This window comes from Mauremys reevesii, linkage group 5 (genome assembly GCF_016161935.1).
Source record: "Mauremys reevesii isolate NIE-2019 linkage group 5, ASM1616193v1, whole genome shotgun sequence".
In the NCBI taxonomy this organism is placed as follows: Eukaryota; Metazoa; Chordata; order Testudines; family Geoemydidae; genus Mauremys; species Mauremys reevesii.
In genome coordinates this window covers 78,492,115-78,504,773 of record NC_052627.1, presented here as the reverse complement: position 1 = coordinate 78,504,773, position 12,659 = coordinate 78,492,115, and the positions used below count along the sequence as shown (strand labels likewise).

The window sequence follows — 12,659 nt, the reverse complement described above, 5'->3', positions numbered from 1 at the left end:
GTTAGCAAGGTGACAAACACAGTATGTACCGGGTCACGACATGCTGTCAGTTTCTTTAGCAATAGTTCTGAGCAATGCTTAGTCACTTGGGGCCTGATCTGCAGGAGTGAAGCATAGCTGCTAGTGCTCAGAGCCTCTGAAAACCAGGCCGCTAGAGCCTGACTATGCAAGGTGCTGAGCACCCTCAACTCCCATGGAATTAAATCAACTCCTTGCAGTATGAGACCTTTAGAGCCCATCAGGCAGCTCAGAAGTTGCACTATTTTATTTATTGATGCAATCTATGGCTGAGGCCCTGCTAACCTACACATTAACATGTTTTCCAATTACTGCTATACATTTCCATGACTAATACATACATGGATTGTTTTCCTGTGTATGGTACTAGCCTAACCATGCCACAGTCTGCTCCTAGGTAGTTTATAAAGCATGGTTATGTAACTCCCTTCTCTTCATTTTTGTTCTTATTGTCTGGTGTTCTGCCAAAAACCTTAGCAGCTGTTTCTGCCAGCTCTGAGTTGATATCGAAACATTCCCAGACAAGTGGCAGTATAGAACCTTGAGTGACTGCAAACAAGTAGTTGGGAGTGCAGGAAGTTAATCTGCTCAGTAGCTGTGTTGAAGCTGGCATGGAAGGCTTCATTCATAAGAGCAGACTTTCTTGCATGTATATACACCTTTAGCTAGAAGCTGGAAACTCCTGGCCAAGCAGTAGTGATTTCCCACAGGGGTAAAACTGGCAGACATTTTGAACACCAGTCAGATCCAGCCAAGCACTGCAGGGAGAAGATAGAACTGCTAGGGCAGGGGCAGGCAAACTTTTTGGCCCAAGGGCCACATCTGGGAATAGAAATTGTATGGTGGGCCATGAATACTCAAAAAATTGGGGTTGGGGTGAGGGAGGGGGTGAGGGCTCTAGTTGGGGTGTATATGATCCGGGGTGTGGCCAGAGATGACAAGTTCAGGGTGCGGGAGGGGGCTCCAGGCTGGAGTGAGATATGGGAGGAGGGTGAGGGCTCCGGCTGGGGGTGGGGCTGAGGAGTTTGGAGGGTGGGAGGGGGATCAGGACTGTGGCAGAGGTTTGGGGCGTGCGGGGGTGCAGGTTGGGGATGAGAGGTTTGGGGTGCAGGAAGGTGCTCCAGGCAGAGATTGAGGGGTTTGGAGGGTGAGACGGGGATCAGGACTAGGGCAGGGGGGCGGGCTAAAGGGTGCAGACTCCAGGTGGCGCTTACCTCAAGCAGCTCCCAGAAGCAGCGGTATGTCCCTCCTCCGGCTCCTATGCGTAGGTATGGCTAGGCGGCTCTGCACGCTGTCCCATCTGCAGTCACTGCCCCTGCAGCTCCCACTGGCCGCAGTTCTCAGAGGCAGCGCTTGGGGCAGGGGCAGCGTGCAGAGCGGAGCCCCCTGACTGCCCCATGCGTAGAAGCCGGAAGGGGGCCGAGCTGCGTGGAGTGGCCCCTGACCCTACTCTCCAGCGGGAGTTCGAGGGCTGGCGGGCCAGATCTGGCCCACGGGCCATAGTTTGCCCACCCCTGTGCTAGGCTGAGTCTGTGGATTGGATCTCAATACAGTTTTTTGTAATTTTACAGAAGTCTGTGGAATTGAGGCTGGGAAAACATCACAAAGGAGGAATCGTAGACTGGAAGTCCAATGTCTCCGTGAAGTGTATTACATCACTGAACCAAAGACATTATGTGTACCTAACAGCTACAGTAATAGTTTTTCTTATCTGAAATTGAGTACATGCTCAGTATTGTGGACGTTGAAACAATTAGTTATGTGGTGCAACTAGATGTTTTCTCTTGTTGTCATTATACCCAGGATGAGCCCACGTGAAAGCAGAAGTCCCAATCCTTGTATTTATTTTATAAAGGTATAAACATATATATTTTAGGATTTAGACCCCGTGTAACATTCTTCACTTTAAAGGAAAATAACAAATCACTAGTTAGTGAGGTTAGTCTAGCTAGGGGTGAGTTGTAACGGTTTATCTTAGGAATGCTATTCAGTAAAAAGAAATTTGAAATTGCTAACTATGTGCATCTGCCTAACCAAGTAATTAAGTGTGTTATGGCTAACACTGGTACTGGATTCCCAAGAAGTGAAATTGAATCCTCTTACAATTTCCACTTTTAGTATTTAGAGGGTTCCCATAAAAAAAAAAATCCATCTGTCATCTCTCACAAAGATATGAATTCATATCTGTGCAAATACTCTAAAATCAGAGGGAGGAGTTCTGTAGCACAGAATCGGTAAGTAAATTGACTTACCTGCCCCTCTATGCAGGTTTCAGTTACAAAAAGGTTCCGCAGTACAAAACGATCCACACTTTCACACTGGTCAGGATAGCGGCCACCATGGGTTGGTTGCCATCACAGGAAGCACCTTTCTGCTGCAGAACTAGCCTGGCTGATGTTCTGATACTGACGAGCTCATCTACACTACCAAATTAAGTCGACTTCAGTCAACGTACAGCCACTGCAATAACTGAAGCAGAGGTTCATGTCCACACTTGCTCCTTCTGTCAGTGGTGCGCGTCCTCACCAGGAGTGCTTCCACTGACTGAAGTGAGGCATTGTGGGACAGACAGCTGGAGCCCAGAAGCCCTCTGGCTGACAGCCTCATCTGTAGGCATGGGGCTCACGGCGGTTCCCTCTTGGCCCCAGCTGTTGGCGGGTACTGGCTCATAGCTTGGACACCCCAACCCGACAGCCCAAGCTGTCAGCTGGGTGCCAGGTTCATATCTGTGAGCCCGAGCGGGCTGCAATTTCACAGCAAGAAGCCTACCAGCAGTGAAATTGACATTTTTGTCTGTTTTCTGGCTACTATTATTTCACATTTAGACTTCCACAGGGGCCTCACAGCTGGAGGTCCCCCAGCTTCCCGCCCCTGCAATCCCTCACTGGACAGCGGCAGCAGGAGGTGTGAGCCCACACTCCCCGGAGCCGCGGGACCAGCGACCCCTCCGCAGGCACACCTGCGGGAGGTCCACCGGAGCCGCGGGACCAGCGACCCCTCCGCAGGCACACCTGCGGGAGGTCCACCGGAGCGCGGGACCAGCGACCGGCAGAGCGCCTCCTGCGGCATGCTGCCCTGCTTGGGGCGGCAAAATGTCTAGAGCCGCCCCTGGTGGAAGCAGCATTGTAATGTAGACACTGACATAATTAGGTCGAAGTAAGCTGCCTTACATTGACCTAACTCTGTAGTGCAGATAAAGCCTGAGAAGATTCATGATGCAGGGCTCGAAAGTGATCCATTTAAAAAGGCGAGATCTCCCTTAACTCTCAAAACTGCAACTCATTTTGAGCTTTTCTCTGCTGTGCACTATTCACACCTCCTTATAGTAGCAGACCTCTCTCAGGCAGGATCTAATCGCCCTTCTTATGGGACTTGCAACAAAGCCTCCTTCCTGCTCTTTTCCAACACACTTTTATGTAATGGGCAAGTTACATGTGAGATGAAACTAGTTTTACTGCTTTTTTTTACTCCCAAAGCAGGTTTGTGGTTTCTATCAATTCTCTGGAGCCTGATAAAAAAAAGTTTTAGCCCTTTGGAAACTGTTTATTTTTGGTGGATTCTTTCCAGCCATTTTCTTATTCCTAGTCTTTTCACTGCAAATCTGTGCAATCATAATTGTATTTGGTTTAGTCCTAACTAGTAGATTGAATTATTTAAGTCAATTTCAATTATTTACTTATACTTACTGTTGCAATGTTTCAAAGCCCTGTTCTTTATAGAGCAGTTCTTGCTTCATATGAAAGAGTTCCCTCTTCAGCTTCTTAACCTTTTGTGTGAAATCAAAACAAGAATTAGAAAATTCTTCTAGTTAAATAGTACAACGCATGGTTTCCAACAATTAATGCAGTCTCTACATTAGATAAGTAAAATGTGTAAGCTATGTGTGATGCTTTTTAGCACGTATCAAAAACAAAGGCATTCTGTTATCCTCTTGATGTCTGTGTGCAATTTACCTCTGTGTTAAAGGGACAACGTCAGATTAAAACACATTTTTTTATTAGCATTGACACTGGGTTACTAAACCTGAGAGAATTTTAAAATGTAATTTACTTTTCACTAGTTAAGCATGCATGATAACTATCAGAGAGACAGTGAGATTTTTTTTTTTAGTTTTTTTTTTTTTTTAGTTTTCTATTATAATATTTTCACTTGATCATTCCAAGAAGCTCTCAGTTGGCTATATTTCAAAAGAGTCAGAAGAGAAAGTGTTCCTATTCTCCTCATGAATTGTTCCTTTTTATAAAACTAGGATGTTGGCTTGTCTGTTTAGCCTGTTTGAAATGCAAAAAGCAAGCACTCAGCCTGGAAAGAACAGAATAGTCAATTTCACTTTTGTTTCTACACAAATCAGTTTCTAGATTCTCAGACAATCACAAGGCTGGTCTGTTTTGGCTACAAACGCATACACACCAACTATCTTTATTTAGGAGAAACATTTGAGGTGAACATTTTCCCTATGCTGACCAAAAAAAAAAAAAAAATCTCAGTCCCATGGGGATTAAAAGAGTATTCCTATTTTTTCACCCTAATGTTGCTATTTCAAATGTTGACAGATTGGGCTGCGTCATCCAAAAATGTCTGTCAGTGAAAACAAAAAGCTCTTTTGGAACCGTTTTTAAATGTCATGTAAAAACTTTCTCAATAAACTAAACCAAACTGTGGAGGCCAGATATGGGACAGTGTCCCTTTAATATAAGTAATAATTACTTAATACATCACAGATGTCATTGTGGCAGTGACACCCACATGAAATTGTGGAGTCTTGTGATAAATTGCACTTATGACACCTCTGACAGCCATACTTACACTCTGCACACTAGCCAATCTGCCCTGGGACTACTTTTAAGTTTTCAAACAATTGTTATTTGAAAATGAAAACCCTGCCAAATATTTCCTACCCTCCCCTGCCATGATGGACTTTAAGCTTCAAAATTACATTTGCCAGAAGTCCAGGATATACAATATTCAGTCTTGTACCAGTGACCAGTTTAAGGCCCAATATACAAATCACAAGGGCTAGAAATCAGTGCTGTCTCATTTGGAAAATGGAGACTCTCCCCTTTCCAGTGAAACACACAGCACTTGCTCCCAGCCCTGGAAGGTTATGAGATAGAGGATATTTAAAATTACAACATTATTTTGTATTTATGTAGTTATTTATGTAACTTTAAAGCTTTCAAAAACTGTATTCAATAACATTTCTCTTCTTCTATGGATGGCATAGTTGACTCATAACTGATATACAGAAAAATAACCCATTACATTTTTTGCTGCTCAAACATCCTTAATTTTCTTTTCTGTGAAGTGTAGCAAATAGGGTCTGATTCAAAACTCATGAAAGTCAATTCTTTCCATTTATTTCAATGGGCTTGTATCAGGGCAAATAGAATACAGGATGGTTTCATATTAAGATTTTATGGCACTCTTTAAGTTAGAATGACCTCTACAAGACAATCATGGCTTTAGCACTCATAAGTAGCACAGACATCCTAAACTAATGCAGATACAGTCTTTCTATTCCACCATTGTCTATTCTTTATATATAACACCGCAGGAAGAGTTGCTGCTTTACAAGCAAGGCCCTTACTCCAAGGAGTTTACAATGTGAGGTTAGACCAATGATAAGTCACAAAGAAAGGTACTGGGAAAGTGGTGGTAGACAAAAGTAGTGGGATGCCACCTTCAATGGGTTCACTTCCTTGCCAGGAGAAAATGGTAAAAACCTGGTTGTGTTAATTTCTAGTTAATCATCAAAATTATATTAAAAGTAACTATGGGTTTTGTTACAATAGAGAACTGGAGGGAATATATAAGCAAAAAAGAAATTATATCCCAAAATTTGTATTTTTGAGAACATGTTCACAGAACTGGATGGACATTCCGTACACATTCCCCAAAATAAAATATAAATTTTATATTCTCTCTCTCAAATCTAAAGTTAAGGTCCTAAATAAAATAGGCCTGATATTTAAAGGTGCTGAGTATATGCAGCTCTTACAGTCTTCAGAAGGGCTTCTGGGTGCTCAACTCTTCTGAAGATTTAGGACCTGAACATTTGGGTGCCTAAATACATGTTGAGGAGCTTAATTTTAGGCATCCAAATTCGAAATTTTTTGGCTTATATCTTCTTTCCTTAGTAGAAATAAATGGTTTCAAGCATTTATTTTTTTTCAGTAAAATTTCTTATCTAAATATAGGGAGTTGGTCCAGACTCATATTTTTGGAAATACAATTTGTAACTGCTTCCTTTGATAGAAATCAAATTTGATGTTAGACATTTAACGTGATAAAGGGAGTGGCTATAGCAAGCCTAATTGTAGATATCCTGACAGAAATGTTACAATCCAATTCACTGACCGTATCAAAGGGACATTAAAGCTCTCATCTGCTACCCACCATCTGACTAGCATGACATTTTCCTAACTATAAACAAACTGAGAACTAACTAAAATTCCAATTCGCAGGAATGATTTCACTCAAAACTTCCAGTTAAGGGATAGAAAAACCTTAAAACTAACAGCTACACCACGACATTCATGTTTTATATAAATGTAGATATTAAAACTATCCCCACTTTCCCTAGAACCACAGAACTGCTAGCCCTCCAGACCAAAAATGTAAATTTATAAGTACTTTCAGAGGACATACAGAGATTTCAATTTGAGGACTGGATCCCCCAGCAACTCATAAGTGTTTCTAAAAATCACCTTCTAAACATCCTCTGCTGTAATTCATTTAATTATCCCGAGTGTTACACCGGTGACTTAGGCTCTGTCTACACTAGCACTTTTGTGCTGCTATAAGATCTGCAGTGTAGACATAATCTTAGGTGTGCTATCCCAGAAGAATGTGACCTACATGATGAAGCATGACCTCTGTTTGCTTACTGCACTCTACTTACATTAAGGCATTCTATTCTTGTGCTCCTTGTTCTCTCCTTCAAGGCTTTGTATAACCCCCTTCTGCCCCCCCACACCTCTGCACTTGCTTCATCTTACACCCTCTCCCACTGCCCATACTCTTCTCCAGGGGTCAACAACCTTTCAGAAGTGGTGTGCCGAGTCTTCATTTATTCACTCTAATTTAAGGTTTTGCGTGCCAGTAATACATTTTAACGTTTTTAAAAGGTCTCTTTCTATAAGTCTATAATATATAATTCAACTATTGTTGTATGTAAAGTAAATAAGGTTTTTAAAATGTTTAAGAAGCTTCATTTAAAATTAAATTAAAATGCAGAGCCCCCCAGACCGGTGGGCCATGACCTGGGCAGTGTGAGTGTCACTGAAAATCAGCTCGCGTGCCGCCTTTGGCACACGTGCCATAGATTGCCTACCCCTGCTCTTCTCTAAGCTTCCTGCCTGACAGTCCTTTTGTCCCTTCTCCTTACTCCATCTACAAGCCTTCTTCCATGCCTATGATTTGAACTACCTCCTTGTTCAACAGCAACCTTCATCTTCACATTCAAATCTCTTCTTCAGCTAGGCTTTTCAGTGCTAAGCCCTTCTCCCTCCAAGCATTCAAATATTAATAGGGAGAAACATTCTCTTTGTTAAGCTAAATAGACTGCACTCCTAGAGGATATCACTAATAAGGTATGTTTTCTAATCTTATAAACATTTTAATGACACTTCTCTAAAACCTCTCCAATTTATCAACATCTTTCTTGAATTGTGAGCACCAGACCTGGACACAGCAGTGGTCGCACCAGTGTCAAATACAGAGGTAAAGTAACCTCTATTCCTACTTGAGGTTTCCCGTTTATGCATCCATGCTCTTTACCACAGCATCGCACTGGGAGCATGTGTTCAGCTGATTATCCACCATGACCACCAATCTTTTTCAGAGTCACTGCTTCCCAGCATACAGTCCCTCATCCTTTAAGTATGGCTCACATTTTTGTTCCCAGATGTATATATTTACGTTTAGCCATATTAAAATACACATTGTTTGCTTGCCCCCCAGTTTACCAAGCAATTTGTCCTCTTTATTATTTACCAGTACCCCAACTGTTGTCATCTGTAAACAGTATCAGTGATGACTTAATGTTTTCTTATGAGTAATTAAAATATACGTTATATAGTGTAAGGCCAAGAACCAATCCCCGTGGGACCCCACTGGAAACACACTTATTTGATGATGATTCCCTGCTTACAATTACATTTTGAGACCTATCAGTCAGCCAGCTTTCACTCCATTTAATGTGTGCCATGTTAATTTGATATCAAGTGTTTGTTTGTTTTTTTTACTCAAAATGTCATGCAGTATTAAGTCAAAATACCTCTCAGAAGTCCAAGTATATTACATCAACACTATTACCTTTATCAACCAAACCTGTGTTCACATCAAAAAAGATCTCCAGTTAGTTTGACAGATCTATTTTCCATAAAATCATAGTGACTGACAATTATGTTACCCTCCTCTAATTCTCTATTAATCCAGTCCCGTATTAGCTGCTCCATTATCTTGCTTGGAATCATCAGATTGACAGGCCTATAATTACCCAGGTCATCCTGTTTAACCTTTTTAAATATTGGTACAACATTAGCTTTCTGCCAGTCTTCTGGAAATAAATATGGTTAAGTTCCTTAGCCATTCCTAAAGGCAGCGAGCCACATGTAGAGGCAATCATTTGCCCTCCCCATCACATTTGTTCTTCTCCAATCCCTGGCCTTGTCATCCTGTCAGCCTCTCCTCCAGGGTTAAATCCCTCTTCCCAGAGGGCTCCCACCTCTTCAAGGGTTCCTGAAACTTCCTGCTGAAATATGTTCTTTAATCTGCTGGCCAGCCCACTCCCTAAAAATTAAGTAACTAGCAATAATAAACCTGGGTAGGGGAGTGGGAAGGGTGTGCATGACCTGGGAAGAAAATTTACTGTGGTGTGTGTATTAAATGTTAATTTGGAAAAATAAGTTAAACGTGTGACATCATACTACTTCCCAAATATTGGCTGTTGATAACACTAATTGTGATTTTGACTACATATAAAGAGGAGACGTGACTTTGGGGCTGCTGTAAATGCTGGAATTGTCCAGCAGGGGACGCTGAAAGCTCTATAACCAGCACCCCTTGTGTAGATTCTATGCATACAGAACCTATGTATCCCTAGCACGGATTCAAGCACCAAGCATATGAAGGTGCTGTATTTCCAACCTGAGCAGGTTTTGACAAGACAAAAAAATTCAATACCAAATGGAGAACCCAAACTGCCCAAAATGCAGTGTTTGCCACAGTTCACATAGTGGAACTCCCTCGTCCTACTTAGATTTAAAATTTATTCTACACCATTTCCCCCCTTATTTAAGGTTAATTCATGAGTGCAAGCTATAAATCAAACTTTACTTTTCATATTATTATTAAAAAGATAACCAAATCCAATGCCTATAATATGCAGAAATCTTTTAGTAGTTGTGTACAGAAGCACACTTATGCTCACTACTTTGTATCTGCAGATTAAAACAAGTCCCAAATTATCCTGGTCATTACAAATCTAAAACCAGTTCTGCCATGAGAGCCCCAAAGTTGATTTTAGAAATAAAAGGATCTCATTTTAAATTAAGCACAGGGTGTTGATCCATATACTAGGCACTTTTAAAGGATTTCGCCCTCTCGTCTCCCAGCTTTTGCCTTTAAAAAGGAATCAATCAATTATTGAATTATTTTCTAGGTGAAATTAGTTATGAGGCATATTTAAACCAATGAATATTTTTCTCAAAGTTAAGTGTGTTCCCTTTAAAAATTAATTGGATTGGTTTTTAGGATAATTTGGGTAACAGTTTAATTAAAATGTTTGAGTAGCATTTAGCCAGAATGCTAGTTGGGTTCAATGTCTGGGTGCAAAAGACCTAAATCTGAATCTCTGCTAGCCCAAGCTCAGCACACTGCAGTCACAAACCTTATGTGCAGAATTCCAGTGGAACTAAATTAAGCATTCTCACCCTTAATCTTGTAGTGGAGATTTCCGCCTTCAGAATGTCAGGGTCATATTTTGTGCTGGATGAGGAGCCTGAGAATACTTATTAAAAAAAAAAAAAACAACAAACCAAAAAAAACCAAAACAAACAAAAATTAACTACTTTCAACCATTAATCTTGAAGAGTTCACTTAGCACTAAAACTATGAGGTTAACATAACAGTGCAAATAAAATGGGCATTACTTTAACGTATACCTCTTATTACAGTAAAGTCAGCATGCGTGTGAAAATAATTAAAGAATACTCAGCACATTTTCTTCTACTTTTGCTACCATCATTTGGATGAGTTCAAAAATTTAAGGGAGGAGAAGCTCTTTGTTTAGGATGGAACCCAAGGCAAGTCCCCATTTCCCCCTGCTTTCAACACCTGGCCACCATTCTTCTAGCTGGGCAGCACACTTTGTGAGGGAAGGAATCTTCAGAGCTCAAGGAGCTCTCACAACAAATAGGTTTTCTGGAAGGTGGGTTTATTCAGCTGGCTGAGACTAGAGTTGCCAACTTTCTATTTGCAGAAAACTGAATACCCTTGCCATTCCCCTCCTCCACCCTTCCCTGTGGTCCCACCCACCACTCACTCCATCCCCCCTCCCTCCATCACTTGTTCTCCCCCACCCTTGCTTGCCCTGCCCCTGCTCAGTACTTCCCCGAGCCCCCCTCCGCACCCTCACTCCATCCCCACCCTCACTCACTCACTCTCACTCAGCTGACGCAGGGGGTTAGGATTCTTGGGGTGGGGGGAGGGCTCTAGCTGGGGATGCGGGCTCTGGGGTGGGGCCAGAGATGAGGTGTTCAGAGTGTGGGAGGAGGCTCCAGGATGGGGCAGGGGGCTGGGGGTTTTGGCCTCCCTCCTGGGGGCCAGAAATGAGGGGTTAAGGGTGGAGGAAGGGGCTCCAGGCTAGGGCCAAGGGTTTCAGAGTGTAGCAGGGGGCTCAGGGCTGGGGTAGGGGGTTGAGGCATGGGAGGGGGTTTGGGTTCTGGGTAGCGCTTTCCTCAGGTGGCTCCCGGGAAGCTGCAGGTATCTCCCTCTTGCTCCTAGGCAGGGGCACGGCCAGGCAGCTCCGCATGCTGTCCCTGCCTGCAGGCGTCGCCCCTGCAGTTCCCATCGGCCCTGGTTCCCAGCTAATCGGAGCTGCGGGGCCAGCGCTCAGGGCGGGAGCAGCATACAGAGTCTCCCTGGCTGCCCCTACACTTAGGAGCCAGAGGGAGATGCTGGCAGCTTTCCGGGAGCCGCGTGGAGCCCACTGCGGGCGGCCAACCGGACTTCTAACATTCCAGTCGAAAACTGGATGCCTGGCAACCCTAGAGCCTGAGACTCACTACTCTTCTCTTCAGGAGTTGAGCTTGCTGCTTTTTAAATACTACCCACCCCGGAGTAAGATATTTGGCCAACAACCCAAACACAGATTTCTCAAAAACACTATACTTGGCCAGCAGGTTCCCTCCTTTGTTTTGGGGATTTAAACCAAAATGATCCCACTTATTTTTATTGAACCCCAAGCCTTATATCTGCACACATTTTGCAAAAATTAAAATAAACTGTTACGAATAGCAAGCAGTGAAATCTACTGCTCCATCTATCATTGCCACCTATTTACGTACTGAGTAGTTGGTGGCTGCAAGCAAAAAAGGAACAAGTGATCCTGGATCCTTAGAACACCAACCCACCTAATCTAAGTTCCAGCAAACCACATGGAGAAACAGATTTCAGAGCCAAATGCCTGGCCCAAGTTTCTGTAGGAGTTCAACTGTGTTGGACAGACCAGAGCTCTCTGCAGTAGAACACAGTTGCCTTAAGGGGCAAAAAGTGGAAAGGCTGTCAGAAAAACAGCCCGGGGCTCAAAACATTGAGGACTAGTCTTGAATTGCAGAACAAGAGCCATTACAGAACACGATCAAAGGAATTACAGCATACGCATTTCTAATGTACTTACAGCTGGTACGAGAACTTGATTTTTCTTTGTAGGCATCATTCAGACGTACATACTCATCCAGGGCGAGTGCTAGTCTCTGTTCTTTCACCTGATACAGCTCCTTCTGGGTACTGAGCGCATCCTGCGCTACCATGAGATAGTCTTTTAGCATTCGCTCTTGTTCTTGCCTCCATTGTTTTCGGGGATCTTCTATCTGTGTGGTTTCTTAAAAATATATAGTTTTAAAAGTTTCAATTTAGTTAAATAAATTAAATTTGCCAAGTGAATAGACTTCAGTGTGCTAGTCACTTTTAGTGTGTCTACAATTTTGGTTTTATTTGTAATTCACAGTTCCAGTTTAAGTCTAGACTGTAGGGCTAGTCCCTCCACAAGATAAGTCAGAAGGAAGAAGCTGGGAAGCCGGTATAAATAGCCTGGATACTCCACAGTTTCTTCAGCTGGTTTAGCGGTCTCAAAGAAATTAAAAGGGATCCAAAATTGTAGTTTTAGTACTACATGCATTTTTTTAAAGGGTCCATTTTATTACCTTGTTAATTTAAAATGACAACTAAGCTTTGACTAGTAGGCATGTGGAGCAGTTTATTTTTATAAAAGCATTTCTTCATTTTAGGGTGAAGACCAACTTTAAAATGAACAATTAATGCACAATAGGTAATACAGTAGTATACATTCTAAAGTTTCTAAACCATTGGTATTGTCTTCTGAACTGATAAAATACTTTAAAATTTTAGGAAAAGCC

At 42.5% G+C, this 12,659-nt stretch overlaps 1 protein-coding gene across 4 annotated transcripts in view; it reads right to left on the bottom strand.

Annotated features, from left to right (window-relative positions):
• WWC2 (WW and C2 domain containing 2) overlaps positions 1-12,659 on the bottom strand; it is a 142,230-nt gene that overhangs the window by 65,951 nt on the left and 63,620 nt on the right. For all 4 annotated transcript variants that reach the window (XM_039542123.1, XM_039542124.1, XM_039542127.1 and 1 more), the window contains 3 exons: positions 11,921-12,124; positions 9,954-10,030; positions 3,705-3,784 (listed from right to left, as the gene is read on the bottom strand). In XM_039542123.1, coding sequence (XP_039398057.1) covers positions 3,705-3,784; positions 9,954-10,030; positions 11,921-12,124 — 361 coding nt within the window. The remainder of the gene's footprint in view (positions 1-3,704; positions 3,785-9,953; positions 10,031-11,920; positions 12,125-12,659) is intronic.